At 42.6% G+C, this 13,592-nt stretch overlaps 1 protein-coding gene across 6 annotated transcripts in view; it reads left to right on the top strand.

Moving 5' to 3' along the window:
- ILDR2 (immunoglobulin like domain containing receptor 2) overlaps positions 1–13,592 on the top strand; it is an 878,816-nt gene that overhangs the window by 589,788 nt on the left and 275,436 nt on the right. For 4 of the 6 annotated variants that reach the window (XR_014967628.1, XM_085621102.1, XM_085621103.1 and 1 more), the window contains exon 4: positions 2,963–3,019. The exons of the other annotated variants lie outside the window; for them this stretch is intronic. Coding sequence is in view for 3 of the 4 variants with exons in the window: in XM_085621102.1 (XP_085477228.1) it covers positions 2,963–3,019 (57 nt within the window). In the remaining variant the exon portion in view is untranslated. The remainder of the gene's footprint in view (positions 1–2,962; positions 3,020–13,592) is intronic. 6 annotated transcript variants of the gene reach the window in all.

The raw sequence follows: 13,592 nt of genomic DNA, 5'->3' as shown, positions 1-13,592 counted from the left end.
TTCACTCGTACAAAACCAGAGAAATTCGGCCGTTATAGTTAGTTCAGCTAACTATAACTCACGCCCCCGCAATGCACTGCTGATGACGTCACATATTATATCATTCATGACATGGTCAGTGACATCACTGATGACATTTCAAATGACATCACTGATGACATAATCCAGTGACTGTGTGTTTCTATAAAGTTTAAATATGTTTTATATATATGCCAAGGTGTATTGAAGAATGAGTGGGTGTATAAGTGTCCGGATGGATGATTTTGTAGGAGCGTGACTGACTGTATAAGTGAGTGATTAAATGTGTCTTACTGAATGCATGGGTTAGTGAATAAACTGTGTGAATGTCTGTATCAGTCTGTCTGTTGTTGTGTAAGCTGCTGCATGGGTTGGTCAGTAGCTACATGAGTGTCTATATGGGTTATTGATCGGTTGCCTGAGTATTTGTATGGGTGCCTGAGTGTGCATGTGGGTGGGTGGGAGGTGAGTGACTCTGTGCATAGCTGGGTGAGTGGTTGATTCACTGGGTGTATGGGTTCATGAGTGCATGTGGAAACAGCTGTATGAGTGGGTGAGTGTGTGTATGGGTGTATTGGTGAGTGAATGGATGCCTCAGTGGAACATGTCCAAGTAACTACATATGTAAAAGGCAGTGTATGTAAGAGTTGAAGTATATGAATGACTATACGTGAGAGTCAGTGATTGTGAGAGTAGCTGTATGGATGAGTGTGTACTTGTAACAGTGATTATATAAGAGAGTAAGTATGCATTAGTAACTATGAATAAGTGAGGTGGTGTGTGTATAACTGTATAGGTGAGTATATGGGAGTTTGATTGATTCTTTGCATGACTGACTAGGTGTGTGAGTAAGTCCATGGATGAGTGGTGGTGTGTGAGTGTCTATAAAGGTGTATGAGTGCATATGATAGTGTTGTATTGATGAGTGACTGCATGTATGAGTGATGTATGGGTGAATGAGTGGCTGTGTGTGTAGACCTAGGAATCAATCAGTGCGTATGTAGTAACTGGTATTGGTGTGCCGATGGTTTCGAAAATGGTAGTCTGTATTTTACAGTGGGTGTATCAAAGGTTATATTAGACTGTGAGGAGGTGCATCAGATTTTCACGTGGATGATGTAATCAGTGATGTAATTTGAGATGTCATCAGTGATGTCACTGACCATTTCATGAATGATGTAATATGTGATGTCATCAGCAGTGCATTGCGGGGGCGCGAGTTATAGTTAGCTGAACTAACTATAACGGGGGAATTTCTCTGCTTTTGTGCGAGTGAAATGTCCAACTAACTATAACGTCAATGAAACCTATGTTTATTTCAGTGACTTTCAATGGTTTTTGAAATGCTAATTTCTAACTATAACATCCCTGAAACCTATGGTTTTTTCAGTGAATTTCAATGGTTGTTTTTAAACGAAATTTTCTAATTATAATGGGCCTCCATCTGATACTTTTTTCAGTGAATTTCTAAGGTTTTATAAATGCTAATTTCTAACTATAAAATCCCTATTAAGTCCCCTTGAATCCTGAAGGTCCCTGGTGGCCGAGTAGCCCACCAGGTACCTTCTGTAAGTGCCGCAGAGCTGAGTTGCAGAGATGTGTTCCTAGGCCATGCACCTTTTTACACCACGCTGCAAACACGGCTTCTGGCACACTGCTGCTCGAACGCTGAAGTCTACTTGTGTGCTAAGGTCCTCAGGACACAAGAGGACCTCATCGCCCCACCAGCAGTACACCAGAGCCGCGTTTGCAGAGTGGTGTAAAAAGGGGCATGGCCTCGGACCCCCTCACTGCAACACAGCTCTGTGGCCCTTACTGGATGGACCTGGTGGGATAGTTGGCCCCCAGGGGCCCTCAGGATTCAAGGGGACTTAATCCCCCAATTTAAAACACGCCTCTGATTACAAAAGAGGCCTATTTCAATTAAATTTGTAATATGTTTAAATTAGTCTCAGGACATTAAGAAACCCAAAGTCTTCACTTCTTGATAGAACTACACAAAGGTTTACTGCTGTGATAAGGGTTTGATCTGGCTACAGTGCCACCATGGCCCAGAAGGCACCTGGCTGTGTTGAGGCGCATGGTAGGCTCTGTGTAACCAATCCAATAGGATGTTAGTTTTAGTGCCACAAATAAGATCATCCAATCAATGAGGTAATTCCTGGCAGTAAAATGTCGTAACAGGGACGATGGCGAATCCTGTAGCTTGTCCAGGAGTCTGGCCAATGACATTAGGCAAATAATGTTTCTGGGATTCTGCATCACTCTTTAACATTCTAGGTTCAACGCCACCAAGAACATTTCGGTGGTAACTTACCACCACTCGCCTCGTACTGCTGTAGGAGCCTGTTACCACCCTTTGTTTTACTGGGGACGGATCTTTGAATCCACCAATGCCATTCATGAAAGTTATTACGACTGTTGACTAGAAACAGAGCATCCGCCATCATGCATGAGGGTAAGATGGCTGCCGGCCAGCTTCTGCAAGTACCGTAGTCATGCCAGCTGCTTCAAAGCTGCAGGATATCTGTAGCATTAATATTCACACATGGTAATTCTGCCTTCCTACAAAACAATGGAGTGTTGAGAGGTAACACGGGATCAGTTTGACATAACTTCAAAATATTTATTGCCTTTATTTTTAAAAAACAAACTGTATTGAAGAGTAAATATGTTCCTCCCGAGTGTGTGTATCTCCTTGCCTCCACCACGTGCCACTTACCACTACCATTGTGGTATACCTCCGCATTCCCTGGGGGTTGCGCCTGCGTACTTGTACATGACATTATCTGAGAACCAAGTGTCTGAAAAGCATCTCTTGACCTGTCTGCTTTACCCAACCAAAGATGTCAGGAGGTTGGCAGGGTTTGCGGGAGGTGTGGTAAGGACAGGATGTTTCTTGCAGTAACTGCTCTATCTTTTCTCTTCTTTCTGTCTCTTCCAGGCAAGACAGGGTTGCTTGCTGATCTGCTGCCCAGCTTTGAGGTGGAGGTTATGCCAGGTACCTGCTGATTTCTCTGATTATTTCTCTGCCTTCTGTTCTTCACCCATCTGTTGACTATCGCTGGTTAGGAGCTCCTGCCACATCCTGGGTCTCTGTTGTCATTGCTATTGTAAATTGTTGTGTATTGTAGAACCATAATTGTATTTATTAATTTGCCATACTTTACATCTGTGGGATACATGCATATCTGGAGTGCTGCTTGAGAGGACGCTTAAGCATCTGATGGTCTATATATCCTTGGGTCCTGATGCCCGATGTCTGTGATGGGGATATTGAGGCCCCCTTGAAGCTCAAGAAGCCCCTCAAAGCCAGAGGCACTGACCCGGCTTGTCTTTGATCAGGGACCAGCTCTTCCCTGCAGGGTGGTGCACATCCTTACTACAAATACCTAAGGAGAGTTCCTTGGAGGTCTATGGGACCCTCCTGACCCGTCCCAGATGTCAACTCTAGCTGGCGCCATCTTATGCTTCAACCCAACGTGTAGATGAGCCCCAGGGAGCCCACAAACTTGTGCAAACCCTGGTTTGTGCACACCAGCTGATACATCTTCAGGCTGATACATCTTCAGGCTCCTAAACACAATTTGAATTTTCTCCTAGTCACCTTGAAAAGTGAAATCTGGCACATTAGACATGTTAAATGTACACATTATTCTGGTAAAGGGGAAGGCATACTCCCTCTTTTAAACACCCTAAAGTTAATTCATAATGAGTCCTCAATGAGAATGGTGTCTTTCCATCACAGTGTGACATCTGGGCACTGAAGCTCTTCTTGTGAAATCAGATTAAGCATCAGCGGGCTAGGATGCCCTGATACGAGGCCTACCAGTATAGGGACCCAAGGAAGGTTGGTTGCCTGCCCACACAGTCTTTAAAAAGTCAGAGAGGAGCATTCTGCTTTTGGGGAATTGCATATTGTGCCTTAGTTGGAAGTCATTGTACATACAGCTTACCTTTCACAACGACTAGTCACACACAGCAGTTGTAATGCGGCACTAAAGACAAACCAGACAAAGTCCTACCTTAAAGCCACAGTGTGTGTAAAAGGGGAAGAGGTTAGATAGCAGCGAGCTACCCACCCGCCAGCTGTATCGACATGCGTTCATTATCTTATTCATGAACCCTTCATCAGCTCAGCAAGTGTAGGCTGAATCTTGGCAAGAAAGCATGTCCTTTCTGACCTTTAAGAGATCCAATGTGATGTGCCACATTGCTTCAGGGGCAGCATTATCCAGTTGCTAAGCAACTCAGCAGCAGCACTAGCCCATACAGACATAAAAGAAACACTTCTGCTAATGTGGACTGATCACATTCACAACTGATTCATATGCAGGTTACTTGTCTATGTTAGAAATGAAAATATGGAAATAAATCATATAAATGCAGAGAAATCCTCAACCATGCCTACGTTGAAGAGAGATCAGAAGCCAAATTCATTTAATTGTAAAATAAAAAACAAGACGGCTGAAAGCTTAAGAAACTAAAGCCAATTTAAAAAGACCCACAAAGAAAAGAATGAATACATACTAGGTTTCTACCTTTGTTATTAAGAGACAGATAAGAAAGCCTACACAAGATTGACTCTACTGTGCTCTGTACTATAGCTGTTCATCGTTCTGCACCAAGCAGCAAGTGACTGTGTGTAACGCGCCCCTTCTTGGGTACTGGAGGGTCAAACCTATTGTAGGCTTCACAGGGTTGTTGCTTAAGACTTTGAATGCAGTTGAATATGAAAATGTCAAGCTCATCTCACTATATTTCCCTTGTAACCTTTTATCTCATGACTAATCAGCACTTTGCACCTGTTTTTTTGTTGTTGCGCTGAAGCATAGTCTTTTGTCTGGAGGTAGGCACAAAGGGCCCGATTCACTAAGGTAAACTTAGACCTAACTTTAGACCTAAGTTCTATCTTTAGACCTAAAGTCTAAGTTTAGACCTATAGTCTAACTTTAGACCTCAAGTCTAAGTTTAGACCTAAAGTCTTACTTCATACCTGAAGTCTTAAGTTTAGAACTAAAGTCTTACTTTATACCTGAAGTCTAAGTTTAGACCTCAAGTCTAAGTTTAGACCTAAAGTCTTACTTCATACCTGAAGTCTAAGTTTAGACCTAAAGTCTTACTTCATACATGAAGTCTAAGTTTAGACCTAAAGTCTTACTTCATACCTGAAGTCTAAGTTTAGACCTCAAGTCTAAGTTTAGACCTAAAGTCCTACTTCTTACCTGAAGTCTAAGTTTAGACCTAACGTCTAATTTTAAACCTGAAGTCTAACTTTAGACCTAAATTCTATCTTCAGACCTAAAGTCTAAGTTTAGCTCTGAAGTCTGACTTTAGAACTGAAGTCTAACTTTAGACTTCAAGACTGGCAAATTTCCCTGGTTTTATGTTTTTTAAATGGAGGTGCTATTTTAGTGAATTGTTAAGGGTTTTTAAACGCAAGTTAAAATCTTACTACCTTCCTCATGTATAACTCCACTTTAATCTTTTTTTCCCCAGTGAATTTCTATGTTTTTTTAACATAAAGACTATGTTTGCAGCCAAACCCTTGCTGCGCATTGCCAACTGGGCGGGTAGTTGGTAGACAGACATGTTTTATGTATTTATTTTTTGTCCTGTGAGACTCTTGCGAGAGTCCTGCATGTGTTCGATGGGATCACGCTGGCTCCTGTGGAACTGTAGTGCAGTGAATCCAATTTTTTTTTAATCATTTATTTTAAACGGGGTGTCCCAGAAGGACCTCTCCTCCCCGCAGGGCCAAAACTACTAGGGAAGCAAGGTACCCCTACCCTGGCCCATTATCTTTTTTTTTTTCAAGTTGGCGGCCGAAACACTTTCCTTTATATTGAGGCCACTAATCAGATCACGCAGTGCAGTGAGTGTCATGAGCAACCGACCAATCAGATTGCAAGTTTTGATGTTTCTTTCCAGCCAGAGTAGTGCGTGATCAACTTTCAATATATCTATAAATTGTAAACCATGATTTCTTTAAAACATCCTAACAGAATTACACCAAATCACAAAAAAACATTTTCTGAACAAATATCCTTCTTTCTGCCAAATTTGGTGTAATTCTGTTCAGCCGTTTTTTCTGTATCATGGTCTAATATTTCCTATGGCCCATGCATGGTGAAAAAATTGTTTTGGGACCCCCCTATTAAAAAAAAAATGTTGGTGTCCCCCAGGCCCACTCGACAATTTTTAAAAACATATATTACGCCTAGGACCTGGTGGATGTCATTTTTCAAACCCCTTTCAGGACAAGGGAACCAAGTGCCCAAATGCTGTATTAGCCCCTTGCAACATTTGTTTTCATGATGTGGTCAGAGTGCTCGCTCTGAAAAAATTGCTCAACTAATCAAATGGCTTTAATTTTTAAATTTCAGCCAAATGGTCCAGATATTTATACATTTTAAACCTCAGTTTCTCAGAAACTACTAAACTGATTTACACCAAATCACAAAAAACTTTCTGACAAACTTGCTGTAATACCGTTCAGCTTTTTTGTCCGTAGCGCTGTTCAAAAAACCGTATGGAAATTGCATGAGGAAAATATTTTTGGGGACATCCCCCTTTTTCTCAGCCCCCTCTTGACAGATCACCCCAAACTTTCAGGGAAGGAGCTGAGGGGGATGAACTATTTTTAGATTCATCAAACGGCACCACAGTTGTTAACAAAACAAAAAATCAATTTCCTGGTCCTAACTATTAGGACACAGTGGTGGCTGCCACTGTGTGAAATATATGTCTTGGTGCTTTTATTGCACAAAGTACAGTAGTATAAAAATCACAGGGCATCGTCAAATATCGGAAATATTTCAGAGTTGTCTAGGAAATGTGAATTTCATCATCATAATGACAATCTGTCTCTAAACCACCCAGTATTGCTTTAATATTATCAGGGCTGCTATTGTTATGCTGAATGGCGGACTACATTATGCTGAAAGGTTATTGAAATGATGTGGGGAAAAAGGAAAATGATTCATGTACTTTTATTTTGACCAAATGCACTTTTGCTTTTACCCAGTGTTATTTTTTATATTAGTGAGGGCTCAGCAGCTCCCCAACAATACAATTTTGCAAAAATCATGTCAAAACAAAACAAGCATTAAAAAAGGCAAAAGTGTGGAAGCCAACGCTGAACCTGTTGGCTTTGCCAATGCTAGTTTTTTTGTTTATGGTTACTTGTTGAGCGCAGCACACACTCCATCGTGTGTTTTCGCCGAGAAGCAAGTTGAAAAGGACAATAGTACACAGCACAATTATTGTTTAAATTGCCTGGTTTTTATTTATTTTTTCTTTATGAAATTTAGCACACTATTTTCTGATAAAAGACACATAGGGATTTTATTCCAAAAAGGCTGCTGCTTACCAAAAAGCTTTGCCTCCCTATCTTCCAACATCAAAAGGACTGGGTTATGTGTGCAGGGAGTGTCATGGATTGTACCTCCTGATTTGTTTTGTAAGACGTTTTAGACCAATGCTGTGAAAACTCTCAAACTCTGGTGGTGCAGCGGATGAACGTCTGCCTGTTCTCAAAAAAGGCATGAGTTGACAATCACATCTTGGGCTGACAGTCCTGTCAACAAGCTGTGGATCCTGAGAGCACAGCACTTGGCTGGTTTGGTACATCTGTGCATCCAGGTGGCCAGGTAGGGCCAGGGAGACCTGAAGTGTGGTACTGCGGTACTTTTCCTGCACCCATGCCCAGGGCATTTGTGGAGCAGCCTGTACTCAATGCCATGGAGATAGTAGAGAGTAGTTGTTCTGGCAAGGGAAGGAGCCTCTCTTGGTATGGGCTAGCTATCTTTTCCCACTGTAGAGATGGTGATGAATATGTGATGTTACATCGCGGTCTTCACACCGTGATACCTTTACAACGCAGGCATTACAACACAAGTCGTTACAACAACTTGCGCTGGAGTGCGCTGGACTTAGGAATAGTATGATTTAATATTCCAACTCCAGCCTACGTTACAGTAGGGAAGGTGTTGGAATAGTAAATCATACTATTTCTTAGCTTAGAGCGCCATCCAGCGCAAGTCATTGTAATGACTTGCGTTGTAATGCCCGCGTTGTAAAGGTATTGCGGTGTGAAAACCACGATGTAACCGATGTTTCCTCAAGGTGATCAAGGGTCCGCCTTCTGTCTTAATTGTACTCCGCTGAGCATGGACTCCAGGCAGACAGGCAAACAGCAGGACAGGCAGATCTTTTTCAGGCTTAGTCTCAGACTAGGAAAGATAGCAAATGTAGCTACTGGCATCCAGGAAGCACTGCAGGTTCACACGTGTCAAGTAAGGTATCACGTATAAATAACCCAGTTTGAATTACATCCAGTGCAGTGTCTGCAGTGGGTCTCCAACCTTTTAACTAACAAGAGCAGCTTATGTTCAATGACAATTATCCTGAGCTACTAGTGTTATAATAGTGATTACATCAGGCAAGATTACATTAGTGGCCATGCTATGCAAGATTACCAACAATGATCACCTCTGTGCATCAGGCTGGGTGGCCAGCAGTAATGTAAAATAGGCTTTATCAGTTAAGAATCCCTTTACAAGGCAACACATAACAGCCATAGCTGCAACACTCGCAGAACCAAGGTAATAATATTAGTTATACGATTCATCACCACCACATGATTTATCTATTAAATATCAGCTTTAAAAATATTTTGGAAATGTAACCATTTTTTTCCAAACATCATCTTTTGAGTTCTGAAAATGCATACATTTTTGTCTTGAATACACACTTTTCAATTGTGTTATAGATATATAAAGCCAAGCAAAAGCTACTTCTTTAGTAGGCTGGGCTGCACATAGGAGAGCTACTCATAGCTAGCTGGAGAGCTACCAGTAGCTCATGAGCTACTCGTTGGAGAAACACGAAACATTTCCTTGTATGAAATTCTTCCACCCACAAGAAGGGCATATTTTGAGTCTTCTTCACTCTCCTTTGGAGAGTTATCTAGACAGGAAATTATGTGTATGTCTTTCCAAAAAGTGAAAGGGGAAGAAGGCAGGAATGCTGTGGTGGGGTAAGGCAATGCCCGGTCACCAGGATGGAAGGTATATATTGATCACATATACACATCCCTAATCCAAAAGGGCAGTCACCCAATGCACACATTCTTACTACACAGTCATGGTGGGTGGAGGGAGTAGGGTCTCTGTTACAATAACTACTGGATTTATTTGTGGGTGTTGGACCCTAGTTGTGTGGAACAGTAAAGGCTTTCACCCAACATGTCTAGGAATAGCTCTCATCAACCAGTAGCCTTCTGCACTAGGGTCCATGTGGGCTTCGTCCTCAAGAGCAAATTTACATGTGGCTCTTGTGAGGTTTCTGTTCTCCCAGGAGTGGTCTAGGATCCTCCCATGGATGTGCTGTAGTCAGAATCTGGGTCATCCCCTATATTAGGGGCTATGGATATGGCAAACAACAGAACAGGCAGGGAAAACAATGGAAGAACAATGGTTTGGGACAGCACACCAGTAAATGTCCACTTTAGTGCCTCCACAAAGGTGATCATCTAGTCTTGAGTGATACACAAACATTCTTTGGACTCTCAGAAGAGTTGCAGTGATAATATGCCATCAGTGGAAAGTTGTCCATCAGTGACTAAACACCGGATAGACACGTGTATGATTTGTACAAGGAGGGAGGATGCAATGTAATAAAGTGCAGAGAAAAAAAAGCCGGTCTTTCTGAGGTAGGTCAACACACACACTATTCAGCAGTTTCGGTTTACAATGAGTCCAGAATCACTGTGGAGAAGTGTGGCTCAATGGTTAGAGCGGCAGACCCTGATGCAGAGGTCTGGCCCGGACCAGGCTTCAATTCCCGCCTCGGCGGGTCTTGGGCTCAATTTCCCCGGACCCGATAATCTTGCCTTGGTGCCTATTCTAATCATGGGTCCCACTCTGCAACTCTGGGCAATAGCTTGCTTAATCTCCACAACGGCCCCAAAAGTGCTAGGATGCCTGGCTTCACCTTGGGGGTCCCCAGGAGTGGGCACTTCACAGGGAAAGGCTAGGAAGGGTTCCACAGCGGTATGTGCACAGCGCCTGAGAGACCCTTTCGGGGGGGTGCAGAGCGCTATATAAAGGCACTACATTTACATTTACGCCAGAAGACTGGGTGCTGCAGCATTGAGGTAATGTAATCCTGTGAAAAATATTGATTGCAGAATACCAACAACTACTATATCAGGGAGATACGTATATAGAGGTAAGGGTAGATTTACTGTTCTTAGCTCCACATTTATGTACCTTAGAGATTCTTATAAGTTTATCATACGTAGATGAGAAGTTAAGACTAATACATCTGTACTTAGCTATGTATACTTACTTTCACAGTACAGTGGTAGTCGGTATTCTGGATTCAATATTTTGGCAGGACAATATTAAAATCTCAGTACTGTGGTGGAGTACCCTGCAGAAGCATGATATTTTGCTGCTCAGCCTCTTGTGTCTTCTGATCACATCACCCAAAGGTGACACTCACACTTACCTCTTACAGATCTGCATTCTAAGACCCATAAACAAGTATGTATTTGTCTTAATATAGCACAAAATTACTTGGGGCCGCATTTCATATGGGGCGCACTGTCACTGTTTGCGCCGTGGCGCACCTTTCAAAGGTGCGCTTGGCGCAGACCAGAATAGTCTGCACTATTGTGATGGTTGTGCTCCCCGCAGGGCAGCCGTGAATGTGCGTTGCCTTGGAGCAGCGTATTCACTGAAATACGGAGCATCTGCTTCCCAGCCTCTCTGCGTTTCTCTGTGCAGGTGGGACCCACCTGCACTTTAAAGAAGGCACAGAGATCCATCTGCAGGCAGGTGCAGTGAGTAAACGGCACCCGCCTACCGGGGGATGTCTAGGGGGATCCATGGAAGTCCCTTTCCCCCCTCCAGAGGGCTGCCCTCAGGGGGGCACTAAAAGTGCACCACCTTTCTGTGGCTCATTGTCAGTGCACCTCCTAAGGGCCTTTGTTTCTATCTGCAATAGGGCATGGGTGCAGAGGCAGATCGATTCCCTGAGGGAACACCCTCTGAAGATAGCACTTGCGCTACATGTGTGCTAGCGCTATTGGTATTACAGAAGGGGCCGCACAAGCATCTGCTGCGCCTTCTGTAATACCTTAGTGCCGTGGAAGTGCACAGAGATGGTACACGCCGCTGAGGCACTATGCATAATGCGGCCCATGAGGATAAACAAAGCGCTGTATGTTAACAGGGGTGTTGGGAGAAAATACAAGATCATTTACATTAATTAAGGAGTGGCACCCTTTAATTAACTAGACTATGGCTGGGGCTGCAACCACCAGCTGGATCTCACAACATCACCTATATCGACATCTTACGTGTTTCTACATTAGTTGTACTGACATTTTCATTCTCAGGCATATATTTTAAATCCTGATGATGGTCCCCATATTTCAATGAGGGATCGAAACGTCGTTGACCAGAGTACCATGACTATTCTAAATGTGATTTATTTATATATGAATAGCATGGCTCCTACAAATGTGGCGCTGACCCAATATTTGTGAAACTACATTGTAAATGTCTGCGTTTTTGTTTATGTATCTAATCTGTTCAGTTGTTCCTGTCCTTCCCTCTAGCCAAAATGGGTATGTTCGTAGTTCTGAATATTTATTAAATGACTAAGTATATGATACTATTTTAGGCTGCTATAGAATTTATTTGTTTTCTTTATGTAATGATATAAAAAATTTCCCTGGAAGGGACCTTTTGTTCCTCTACAAATAACTTCACCCATGGTCCCTGTCACATCCTTGGGTTCCCTTGCCTATGTTAACACACTGAAATTTGAAGCATTTCCAATTGCATTACAAGAATTCACAGTTGCGTTACATTTCAACATATTTACATTACAGGCAGAGGGATATGAAGTGATCTAGCCAGAATCAAACAAATTTCAGTCATATGCTAGAGCCAGAATTATAATCCAAGTATGAGCTTTTAAAGTTAGCAATTAGCCCCTAAACCTCACAAGAATTGCATTGGGAGCTAAAACAAATGCAGAGAGAACATAAAAGTTGACATAGGACTTCATGTAACTACAGCTAGTTCAAATGGACCATGAGTAGCGTTCAGACTGTGCATGCCTCACACTTGGACAAACCCTAGCAGGCTCACCAGCACACCACTGACAGGCTCAGGCGAAGGATTGAGAGGGAGCTCTCTTTCTGTGCACGGGCCGAAAGTGGCGGGGTGGGACCATGACAGACTGCATGTGCCACCAAGGCAAATGCCTGGTGGTGCCTCTAAAGGGGTTATCCAATCAAGGGAGGGGGGAGTTAGAAGAGATAATCATCCATTCATCTTCCAAGGTATATGTCGTAAATCAAGGGGGAATGGATCACTTGTAACCAAAAAATGACGGTTCGTGAGTCTGAGTGTGAAAATATTAACACCTGGATAGGTGTCAATGAGAACCCTCAATAGCGTATTTTTGAGTGGTATGGGCGGTTCTGGGCGGTTTATCTTGATTCTCTGCCTTATCAATACGCATCAGCATTATCATTGGGTCTCTTTTGTCATGCTGCCTCCACCTGGAGGGAACCACTGTTTCTTGGTAGTGATCAGAAATAGTTGTGAAAGAAGTGATAATAGTGAGGTTAAAAATGTCGTACCCACACTACCTTGAAGAAATAACGATTTATTCTGGTGGGCGTGTGGGGAAACTATTAAAAAAGAGAAGTGGTGCTACAGGTTAGATTAAGTAACCTAAGCACTGTGGGTGTCCATATCAAAAGGTCGACATGTTTCTGCCCGTTCAGTGCCCCTGGAGGGGGTCGTGGGGCATTCTTCAGGACCTATTAGTGTGAGCTGTTGTTGTACAGTTCAAGTGTTTGAAAAAAGCTGTCTTCAGATAATGTGATAGATAGCTACGTCTCAGAAAATACTGTTACCTGTGAAGAAATGGAAATGAAAACTAAGAGACAACCAATGAGGAGAAAACACCAATTTTAGGGTGGTAGTAGGCTAAAAATAAATAGGTGAGCTAAAATAATGGACAAGCAAAAAATGGCAATTCTTATTGATACTGTCAAGCAACTTATACAATGGCAAATCTCTGATATACTGTGGGATTATAGTAGCCAAGGAATGATATATCTATGTGGGCGGTACGATTTTAGCTCACCTATTTATTTTTAGCCTACTACCACCCTAAAATTGGTGTTTTCTCCTCATTGGTTGTCTCTTAGTTTTCATTTCCATTTCTTCACAGGTAACAGTATTTTCTGAGACGTAGCTATCTATCACATTATCTAAAGACAGCTTTTTTCAAACACTTGAACTGTACAACAACAGCTCACACTAATAGGTCCTGAAGAATGCCCCACGACCCCCTCCAGGGGCACTGAACGGGCAGAAACATGTCGACCTTTTGATATGGACACCCACAGTGCTTAGGTTACTTAATCTAACCTGTAGCACCACTTCTCTTTTTTAATAGTTTCCCCACACGCCCACCAGAATAAATCGTTATTTCTTCAAGGTAGTGTGGGTACGACATTTTTAACCTCACTATTATCACTT

The sequence above is a fragment of the Triturus cristatus genome, chromosome 8 (genome assembly GCF_964204655.1).
Source record: "Triturus cristatus chromosome 8, aTriCri1.1, whole genome shotgun sequence".
Taxonomy (NCBI): Eukaryota; Metazoa; Chordata; class Amphibia; order Caudata; family Salamandridae; genus Triturus; species Triturus cristatus.
Note: the sequence above shows the minus strand (reverse complement) of the source record. Positions and strands in the feature narration are given on the sequence as shown.